The sequence below is a fragment of the Dreissena polymorpha genome, chromosome 3 (genome assembly GCF_020536995.1).
Source record: "Dreissena polymorpha isolate Duluth1 chromosome 3, UMN_Dpol_1.0, whole genome shotgun sequence".
NCBI lineage: Eukaryota > Metazoa > Mollusca > Bivalvia > Myida > Dreissenidae > Dreissena > Dreissena polymorpha.
Window position 1 is genome coordinate 122,380,724 of NC_068357.1, and position 12,123 is coordinate 122,392,846.

The 12,123-nt window shown below is 30.8% G+C and overlaps 1 protein-coding gene across 1 annotated transcript in view; it reads right to left on the reverse strand.

Moving 5' to 3' along the window:
• LOC127872561 (deleted in malignant brain tumors 1 protein-like) overlaps positions 1–12,123 on the reverse strand; it is an 88,962-nt gene that overhangs the window by 45,844 nt on the left and 30,995 nt on the right. Inside the window, exons 7-8 of the mRNA XM_052415887.1 lie at positions 6,560–6,732; positions 2,771–2,927 (exon numbers count right to left, since the gene is read on the reverse strand). Coding sequence (XP_052271847.1) covers positions 2,771–2,927; positions 6,560–6,732 — 330 coding nt within the window. The remainder of the gene's footprint in view (positions 1–2,770; positions 2,928–6,559; positions 6,733–12,123) is intronic.

The window sequence follows — 12,123 nt, forward strand, 5'->3', positions numbered from 1 at the left end:
TGAAATAAAGGATTATCTTAATTAAGTATGTCATCAATGTACCTACTAGTAAGGTTAAAACAATTAATCAAATCTACTTGCTTAGTTTTAGATAATTTTAACATAAATTCGCTTTCATAACAATATAAAAAAAGGTCAGCTATAAGTGGCGCACAATTAGTACCCATAGGAACGCCAATAATTTGTTTAAATATTTTACCATTAAATTCAACAAACAAATTATCCAGAAGAAAAGTAAGTGCTGCACAAAAGTCAAGACCAGTCCAAATGAGGTAATTATCTAATATCTGATAAGTAAAAAAAGCTGTTTTAGTGTTTAAAGCTAGATACAAACACTTCTCTCTAGCAAAAGTTATTTCAATCAAAGAAACAAGTTTGGATTTTATTAAAGCGTGACGAAGCGTTGTATATAGTGTAGAAAAATCATAAGTACTTACCTGTGACACCTTATATTTTTTCTTTTCAATTTTATCAATATCTTCTTAGGAGTTTTTTATTGACCAAAATAGGTTAATATTACTATTTTCATAAACTTTATTACAAAATTTAGCTATATGATATCTAATAGCACTCAATGCAGATGTAAGATACACTGATAATTGTTTGGTGGAACAAGACACTGAATTAGCGATAAAACGACTTTTATATGGCGTCTTATGTAATTTAGGTATCCAGTAAAGTGATGGCAATTTCTTGTCAGTAATATTGACTATTACACTCAATTTTTTGCATAGGGCAATATGGTCGGCAATAATTTCATTAGGTTGCTTATTGTACTCACAATATGATGTAGTTTGTGAAAGTTTTTGTGAAATAGTTTGAACATAAAACACTCGTCATATTATTATAACATTATTAGATGCCTTATCAGCAGGAACTATGACGAATTTAGATTTTAAGTCTTCAAGCAATTTACAGAGATTTTGTTTATTAAATTTAGGTGAATGTGGTAGGATTTGTATCATAAAAACATATTTTATTCATGGCCATACTAAATATTTATGTTTTCCAATCATTGAGTGCAGTAATTTCAGCATTTTCCTTCCTGCACCATTTTGTGCAATAATCCTGTAAGGATGTTACGATTTTCTTAATGCAGTCATCAAAATCAACAGGAATAGGCAGTCTGTACTTAGGGCCTCTGCGTAGTAAATCTCTAAGGTTTTTATTTTGAATGAAATTAAGGTCCCCAGTAATAACATGTCCAACTGGACTATATATATATTTGGAACTAGAACAGTCACATAATGTAGGACAATTTCTTATTACATTTATATCTGTGGAAATAGAATTATAATTAAAAACGATACTTCTTACAGGTTTACTATATTTGTAACAAATAAGTGGTGATTCAGTATTGCGGAAATAAGGGGGAATCAACCGACGTACATTTTTATCATTGAATATTTTTGGAAGGTCAATTAAATCAAAACCTTGGTTACAAAACTCAATTTTGATACGATTTCTAGTTTTGTTAAGTGCATTTTCAATAAAAGGTTTAAGATAGTAGTCAGTGAAAGATTCAATAATACAAGCACATTCATATTAGAGGGTCAGATTGAAGCAAAATAAGTTTACATTCCTTATCAATATGCGCCAACGAAGAAACAGAAAGAGAGCAAAGTGCACTTAGTAATTTATGTTTACCCTCATTTTGTAATAATGTGTAGCAGTCATTTAAAGAAAGCAGACGTTTAAATTTACGCCTTAAGTTACCATTTTTCCTAATGCCGTGAGAACGTTTATTTCTTAGACGTTTACTAAACAGAGAAAATGAATTAATCGATTTATTTTTAGAAATTGTTCCAACATTTAGAATATTATCATTTAATCCAAGTGGGTAAGCTGATTGCAAACGTTTAAAGTATAAAAAGGTATTCCTATGGCGGGTCAATATTGACCCCAGTGACATGAGTAGAATAACCTTTGTTAATAAACCTTTACGATGTTGCAACAATAACAATCCTCTGGACCGTGCAATTTCAAACGAGCGTATTGTTTCGACTGTAAGAAAACACAAATTGACCAAAGAAAGGGCAAATATTGACCCCAGGTGCATTATTTGAAGAAACTGTTTAAAACAAAACCACTATATAATAGACCATAAAACCTCTGGACACTGAGGTTTAAGAAAATAAGATGTGTTTTATAGAGTGTTCACGCTTTGCATACAACAGTAACACGTTACCACTTGGGACAATTAATATTGACGCTAAGGACATCATTTTAAATTCCTAGATAGATAATCACAATACAATATTAAATAAAAGTGTTAAACTTCCATGTCTTGCGGTTTCAGAAAAAAAGATTATTTGGATTTACACTACAAACATATAAGGAAAACAAGTGGCTTGAAGTCAAATCAAATGTAAACCTCCAAGTAAATATATTTGAAGACTCTGGCCACAATTTGATGTTATACATATAAATAGTACAACTCTTAGCATAACGGTTTAATAGAATACGATCTTTTCACTTCATTAATATAAGGAAAACAATTTTACCTTAGGGCGGGACCAATTTGTTACCCAATATGCATGATCTGAACATACATGTTGGAGGCCATTCATTCAAAGTAAACTGAAAAATACCTAATCTTTGAGCTTTTATGTTAAAAATGTTTAACTCTGCTTTACCATGTGTGACCTACAACATAAACAACGCATGCCAAAACCTACCACAATTGATCAACATTAACACTTTGGTTTCATGTTAGCTAAAAAAAGATCATTCAGATGCCGGTTAGAAACTCAACACTCATGTTACAAACCCGGTGAATCCCAGCATGCGACAGACAACTATTGCCGCCGAACTGTTGAAGCCGTCATCGCAGACTGTACCCCATATGTTGTTGTAAAATACTTCGAGACGCCCCTGGCTAGGCCTGGATCCATTTACCAGACGAATATTGAAGCCGGAAGTGGAATCTTTAGGATAATATAACTTATGTGAGCATGATAAAACAAAAACATGATATTTAAATAAGTATTATCAGCTTCATAGTAAAATTCGGTTAAGAGTAGACTTTATTGTTTTATTTTAAGTCACTGAATTCTGGTTCATTTAATGTGCGAACATATCAGTTTATAAATTAAACATTAATACGGTGGGTCTGATTTATATTTATCTTTTTTTATCGGCGCATTTGAAAAGCGTGAAAACAATGTGAATATTCTTTATTGAACGTGCAAATGCTGACCCCGTCATCAAATGTTCAATAATTTAAGAAATATTAATATGACACTAGTTGTTACAATGACATTGTAGTATTTAAAAAAGCGTATCTTCGTAGATTTTGTTTGTCATGTGCATTTACGTCATAGAAATTAATATTGTTAATAGATTCATTTAAACAAATAGAGAAATTTGCACAACCATGTTTGACATGTATTTTGATAATTAATTAGAAAATTGAATAGTAACTTGTCAAATTGTTCAAATTGTAAACATATCCGAATATGACAAAATGCGTGAATATTGTGATTGTTTGTGCATTTATTACTTGTTGAACTGTTGTATGTAAATAACCATTTATATACAGATTGAACATGATTAAACATAATTATTTGATACATAGCGTTTTGTTTAACTTCTATATGTTGAAAGCACTATCATTAAACTGCAACACATTAATTAATGACCAACCATTGTTCACTGAATTCTTATAGCCCCCCCCCCACCCAGTACAAAAGTTGAACCAATCAACCTAACCCCCCCCCCCCCCCCAAGTTTAATGCTCTATGAAGCTGGCCCTTATGTCGTATATCGAGAGCTTTAGTCCATGATGACCTATATAAGACATATGTATAAATCTGCAATGTGCATTGAATTTTGTTACATGACTCGCTCGGAAGAATTATTGGTATCAAAGAGACTACGGAATATATATATACTTTGTGTTGTATATAATTTTGATAAATTTTGTAAAATTATTAATTTATAGAAATGTCAAATTTATTGTAAGTCCATCGCAAGTTCATGGTAGGTGTTTGTTTTTTGGTCTGTATATCGATTAACCGCGGTATGCATTCAAACATACTAAATATAACAATACATATACACTGTATTATATCGCGGTACGGTTTGGTTTTCTAAATTTGACTTTTTCATTTACTAAGCACTGTAAAGTTTAATGTTCATAAATCGTGTTGCACTCGATTTTGAATGTTTAATAATAAAGCAGCAAGAAAACAGCATCCACTTGTTTCTGCCTTTATTAAATTTATTGAGCAGAGCTTTAAACGTATTTGCGAACACAGTATTAAACCAAAAAAACAAACACAAACAAACAGACAAACAAACAGAAAAAGAGCTTTTTATTGTGTAACTGAATTATATTAAGCCCACTTGAATGATTAATTACATAACACTATATTTGATTGATACGCGTTAAATTATGTTATATATTATAACAGTTCACACATCAGCATTACAATTCTAAGAGACACAGGTATCAACACAAAATTTGAACACCGTAATCATCAGCAAAATGTGTTGTTTGCTGTTTTGCTACTGTTGATAAATACAAACATTTTTTTTTAATTCGAGCAATTTATTCAATTCTATTCAAGATGATCACTGTGACAACTTGCTGAAATAGATCGTATTATTTTTGTCAGTACACAAGTACAAACGCAGGTTATATAATAAAAATAAACCTTAAATATGTATCGATAACATTTTCCCAATTTAACCATCTCAGGGTTGGTTATATGTGTGTAGTATTGAATCTTAAATCGTAAACTATCAAGTAGTGTTTAATATGATTTGATTACAAATTATTAATGTTCAAAGTTTATATAAGTCATGTGGTTTTATATGCATATGCCATATTATATTCCATACTACAGTCCATCTGAATCTTCTTTTCAGAAACAGTTCTGCAATATGTGACAATACGGTTTCAGTAAAATTCCATGCATACATATAAAGTAAGTAGGTTCTTTTTCCTTAGTTCCGTATTAAAGCTCAACTCATTTGATACAATCTTTTACGGATAAATAAGCAAAAGAGAATCAACGCACAATCATTTGTGAATTGATGTTCGAATAAGGAATAAGGAACCCGTTCCCAGTTCATATCCTAAACAATTTAGCAAATAAATCGTATATGTATAACTAAATCGTCGAAAAGCACCCAATGAATATGAAATATTAATCTCATTTACGAATGAAAGTGAATGTGAAGCAACTCGAAAACATTCAATTTCTGTATTATGCTAAATTGTGTAAAGTTTGTGTTTTCAAATAATAATTACAAAGCATGTTGCAGGGTTTTATTTAATCATAGCACAACTGATTTTTTCGCGATTAAATAAGGTTCCTTATAACTTATTCAAACACAATAAGTAACCGGTATGTGTTTACTTAAACGTAAATTAAAAAGGACAAAAGCGTACTTCATATCAATGAAAATGATTATATAACAATTATTTGTGCAAACTTTTGAGAGGTCATATTTGGAAATTATAAACCAGTTGTTGTTTTTTTGCGATCGCATAAAAAATTATGAAACTGTTGAGATATCTTCGGCGAAAGGCTGGTCGTCATCGAGCCCAGGGACCTTTTGTATGTCATGACGGCTCCTAATGGTATGTCAAGGTTCAAGATCACCGCATAAATTATTTGCCGGAACGAACAAGAAAACGCGTTTTCGGAATATACAATAAATGACGAATACACGATATTTGAGTGCGTTAAGCACAGGTGCTTGTTATTAACAAAAATAAATTAAAATAAAGAGGAAATTCGATTAAACTTCCCGGTGTAATAGAGGCACCTTGGCGATCTATCGACACAATATTACTGATAAGATCATTAGTTACTCAAATGATAGGTTCTTATGTTTGTTTTACATTGACATTTATAGACACAAGTAAGAGACTATACACTAAAATAAGTTCTCGTTATTAAAGAATTCCAAAGCATTAAGTGCATTCTGGTTCATATCAAAATTTCATTTATCTGCTGTTGCAAATCTACAAATAGCACTGTCCATGATTCACTTAGCCTATTTTGGATTATTCAAGGTACTTTGGATCACGTGATAAACACGCAATCATCAAGTTGGATATATATTTAAAGCAAGGTTTTAGTTCTTAAACCACGCCAACACTGAATAAGGGACAATATTCTTACTATATATGATAGAAGTGGGCCTTATGCTAGAAGAAGTACCTTTTCCGAAATAAACACAAAAACATGTTAAACAAGTTTAATTTTAGCTACATCATTAAATAATAGAGGGATTGTTTTATTTGTTGAACATATTTCCTTTTGATTTTGTTTCTAGGCTGCGAGACCCCCCCCCCTCCAAAAAAAAACATATGGTACATTTGTTGTATGTACCTGTACTTCTATGATCCTTTATGAAAACACAGATAGTAAAAGTTCGCACTAAAGCAAAATACTGTCTATGCATGCGCTAAAACAAAATGAAGTTTAGTGTTTAAATATTGAGATGAGAATAGTATCATTGGATTAATGATATATACATACTTATTAAATATGGTTTGCGCTGGTTAAATTAAATATTATAATAGTGTTCTGTAGATACGTACTGCAATCTACTCCGACATCATCGCTATGACCACAGTTGTGCTCGCCCCAGTTTGTAGTCCGGCAGAGGGACAAACTCGACTCGGTACCGTTGCACTTCACGTCATCCAGCCATATCTGACCGGCACCCTGTCCATATGTGGTCGAATTCAAGGCTGCGGGTGCGAACACGTTCCTACAAAAACAGTACTAATTTATATAAGGATTTCGATCAAACAGGTCTTAATTGTAAAATAGTAATTTAACAATTATAACGTTATAAGCGAACCTGTAAACCGGTACCTTGTACATACGTGGCCGAACTCAATAATACGGTTTCGAGCACGTTCCTACCAAGAGAGAAAGAACTTGCTGTAAGAAGTTCGATCAATCACGTTTATATAATTAAAGTGTCCCCATCTGGAAACAAAACATGCAAAATACCAAGAACACAAATAGTAAAGTGTTATTGTACTTTAAGACTTATGTTTGTTTTTTTAATTTAATCGAGCGTCAATATTTTACAAAACAAATATCACTACGCAAATTTAAGCACGAAGATTTTAAAAGGCATTATTTCTATTGATGTCGTACAGTTCTGTGTGACCTCTGTAGGTGTATTGCAAGTTTGGATCCCAGGAACATACTTGGAATAAACTTATTCAGGAGAATACATATGCGTTTAATTTTTTAATTAATGGGAAAATACACTTAAATGTTTTATTATATTCTTATAAGAGAGACATTTTATTTCAAGAAAGGAAACATTTCACCCCAAATAATTATTAGAAAAACTTGATAAAGGAAAATCCCATGAAATAACATAAAATACTCTTTTTCTAGGCATTTCGGTTTCAGAGTAGAATTATACAGTTTTTATTTTTACATATGAAGAAAACAGTCTATCCATGGGTGGCGCCAACTTTGTCCGAAAGATGGGATATGGAAAAAGAAACTTAGTAGATATCTATTGTTTTAAATAAAGAGTCGGCATCATAATATCGATAATTGCATGTTATTGTACCCATGGAACAAGAATGCAGCCGAAAACAGCTGACAACCGCTGTATAGCTACGTAAATGGTCGCGGTAAGAATTTAAATGGTGGAGAACAGATAGTTTGTAATCTTAATAATACGATATTCATATCAAATGCAGTAAATTAAGCATCGCTTATAAAATATAATAAAAATAATACCGGACTCAACATTTTTGGGAAAAAGCCCTTTGAAACATAACGAAGGCTTTTATATGCTTTAATATCCCAAATTCTATCCTGTACGTAAATAAACACAACTGTATAAATATGTTACTGACATTATGAACGAAATTTTATTAATTGATGTATATCTTTATTCCTTGTATTGTGTCGACAAATATAATAAGATTGTAAAATTATTTAATTTTTTTTGTTTGTTTTTTTGTTTTGTAATTCAGTGTTTATTTACAAGGTCTCTCTGAATCTTCACGAATACATTATGCGCAGCCTTGCCCCTGTGACCTATCATAAAAAATATTTAATTGTGAGCCAAAGTAGGTCAAATTTACCCTGGCTGCCAGACACATTTTATTTTGCAAACAAGTACATATACAATGTAAATTGTAACAATAATGATTTGCAATATGACACAACAAAAAAAAAAAACAAGCATGTAATGCAACATATCTTAAGTATATATATATAGTAGCAGTCAACAACAGACAAAATATATAAGTTAGTGAAGTGTCTTGAAAATTTTACAATAATATGAAGTTATGTGTTGGAAAGAAAAACATGTACAAAGTACATAAAGAGAAAAAACCATCTTCCAGTTTGTAAGGACAATACAGAATGTGTACATTGTTGTAACAGATGAAAAAAGCATAGAGAGGCGGTAATAGGTACATATAGTTATATAATATGACACAAAGTACATAAAAAGGAAAACAACAACATCTTTCAATGTGAGAAGACAACAAAGAATGTGTACATTGTAATAACATTTTAGAAAGGCACAGAGAAGCAATAATATTTGCATATAGTTATAGTATATATATAATATAACACAAAGTACATAAAAAGGAAAACAACGACGTCTTTTAGTGTGAGAAGACAACAAATAAGGGGTACATTGTAATACCATTTTAGAAAGGCGCAGAGAAGCAATAATAGTTGCATTAAGTTATAGTATATAACCCATAGGTCCTACATTTTATATGACGGTACGCTTTCAATAGTATTATTAAAAAATGCTTTAAAGTACAGCAACCATCAGATTAAATTCTAAGTTGTGAGAACATAGCATTAAACTGTTCCCACTCACTGTCAAAGGAATCTAACTTATTTTGTGAAATTGATATTTTTCTCAAGTTATCATATTCATACTTAGTGTATATCTTTGCTCCTGTTATGCTTGGAATGCATTTATTCATTTTACACTTGTACAAGTATAACTTAATAAACAAAATAACATTATTTAAGGCTTTAGTAGACTTACTTGAATATTCAAGTAGAAAGTTGGTCATGTTAATGAAAGGAAAAGATTGTTCTGGTAGCATTTCAACAATAATTGCTTTAGATATCTGACATTCCCCGAATAAATGTTCTTAATTGTCCTCACTTTGTTTGCAAAATTAACATAATGGGTCATCAGTAATTTTCATTTTATTCAAAAGACTATTTGTTATATCCTATGAATTAAGCTATATTGGAACCACTGAACCTTTACATCACTGGTTATTAAAAAGGGTAGCTCAAATAAACAATGCCATTCGTTTTCATTAATACTGGTATTGAGTTTTGTACACCATTTTGCTATAATTGGTGGTTGTTCATTATTTTTATTTAGAATGGTTTATAGTCTTTTTGCACGGGTTTCTTTTTTCAGTACAATTTGAAATAATGGGGGCAAAAAAGGTTTGATAATTTGCTGGGTAGGGCAAGATAAACAATATTTTTTCACAAATTTATCAATTTCTCTTGTCACTCCTGTTTTATGAATGAAATTTATGTTCAAATTGTACATTCCATTTAATTCACCAAGAGAGATATAGGTTCCATTTGTGAATATATCACCTATACATTGAATTCCAGCCACAAACCAGGACTTAAAGAAAAAACTTTTATTTCTTATCAATATATTTGGATTATAGAAAAGAAATCTTCGGTGTTTACTTCTAATTTACCACAATAAAGTGAAAAGCTTTTTAAAACATCTACACAAAAATCGTTAGAAATCCTATTAGATATATTTAAAGCATAGTGAAAGCTGCAATTAAAGAGTTTATATGTATCAAAATAGAGTTTTGAGATTTCTATCCAATTTCCCTTAAATCATTTGAATTTTTTGTAGCCATGTTAGTTTCAATGCTGGAAGATTGTCAAATTAGGATTTACAAAATGCATGAATATGTACGTGCATTGACTTCTGGTCCCATACATGAGCTGTGGGTGTTCCAACCGATACCACCATGTCAATAATACTTTACAACGCGTGTAATTTTAAAGTTATTGTTAGTTAAACATGGAACTTCGTAATAAAATTAGTAATTAAGTTTCTCCCACGTTTTTATTTCAATACAACAATGAACCAATTATGAAAGGCTGAACAGAATGATTGTACGCTTGTCAAATATACTAACTATTTTTGTTTAAATGACTAAACCAAGGAATGAAAAACTATGACAAAACCAAAGCGTTACCAACTTCGATTATATTTCAGCAATGATATGTCAGTCAGTTACATTTAACAAATATTGTGTTTTCCTTCGAATTGAAACAAACTTAAATTTTTGGGATTTGCACAGTATGTGAAGCTGCAGTTTTAATAAAGCTTAGTTTTTAGCGTTTAGGGAATCTACTTTTATTTTTATGGAAAACTTTGTGCTAATGATAAAAAAGGTTGTTAAGTACAAATAAAAACAACGAACTTTTTCATAATTTAATGTTTTAAAACTCCTTTGAACTAAATAGTGACGGCACTTGTCCAAAGCGGTGACCTCAGTTTAAAGTAGTGCTGTTTGTTTTTTTACAAGTTTGTTTGCTTTCTGTCTAATTGAATGGCACTTGCATTGACCTCAATGTCTGGTAGAAGGGATGACCTCTGTATGATGCTCCAATTTCTTGGTTTTTTAATCCCGCAATGTTTGTTTTGTGCAGTGTGGTTGCATGTGTTCATATCTCCTTAAATGTCACTGTTTTAATATTCCAGTCTTAGAGGCTGTAAGCACTAGAATATCTTCTTATTATAATACGGAGACCTAAAATACTGTATGGGCATATGTGCATAGAAAACAACTTAATATTTTACAGAATATACTTTTTGCGTACACTTGAGATTTTCGTTTAGAGCTGTAATTTTGGTTTTGCATAATAAACAACTATTTATGTTTTCAAGTTGTGTCTCATGTTTATCTTATAACAATATGGATCTTTGAATAATAAACGTGTCCTGGATATAATATATATCTATGTGAATCTGATTTGATCTAAACGTATTCATTATAAGTGGAAGGAAAATATATATGCTTTTTTATGGTTATGTAATTCCTTTAACGTTTAAAGATATAGTAAACTTGTAATGTTAAGATATTAAAAATGCGATAATTTTAACGTTAAACTAATTGCAAGGGAATGAAGCAAAACGAAAGTGGCATCCGTCATTGTCAAATTACATATACATTATATATATATATATATATATATATATATATATATTTATATTTATATTTATTTATTTATTTATTTATTTATTTATTTATTTATTTATTATTTATGTATTTATTGTTTTATTTATTTATTTATTTTATTTTATTTTTTCTCGCAATGGATTGTAGACTATAGGGCGGGCCATTGCTGACAATATAGGCATTCGTTTAAAAAACTTATTATTTATTTATTTATATTTTTTTTCTTGCAATGGATTGTTAACTACATAACTAAAACCAAACGTATACATAACCTTAGCATGATGCTTTCTGACAAGCATCAAGCTTTAACTGTTATTATTAAGGAAAATACTATATTATAATTATGTACATAAATGTTAGGGAGCATAATTTCCCCGTAGTAGAGCAATGTTTTACTATCGTATGATTTTAAATAACATAAACTAATATGTTGACCATTACTAAAAAAACATAAAACGACAATAATTTACCACTAGGGCATGGCCGAGTTTGGTCATAAAAGCATTATTTGGAGTAAATTGGTAGATGACTACAGAAACATGGTGCATAACAAATAGTAAAATTTTTAGCTTTGCCGTTTCAGAGATGTAGATTTTTTTAATGGAGTCGATTTATACATATCATGAACACTTTGACCTCACAAGGATGATTTCAACAAACGTTGAAGAAGACTACCATACATGGCTTAATGCAAATATTAAATGTATGGGCATTTCGGTTCCAGAGTGGCAACTTTTAAATTTCTACTTTTAAATTCTATTTTAAGGTATGATAACCATCCGAAACGATTTTAACAACTGTTAAAGACTGTACGCGGTTAAGAAGAATGTGTTGTTTAAAGCAAATTGTTGACGACACACAACACATGACACAGGACAACGCATGCCGGAGAGACCCCAACTATCATAGCTCACCATGAA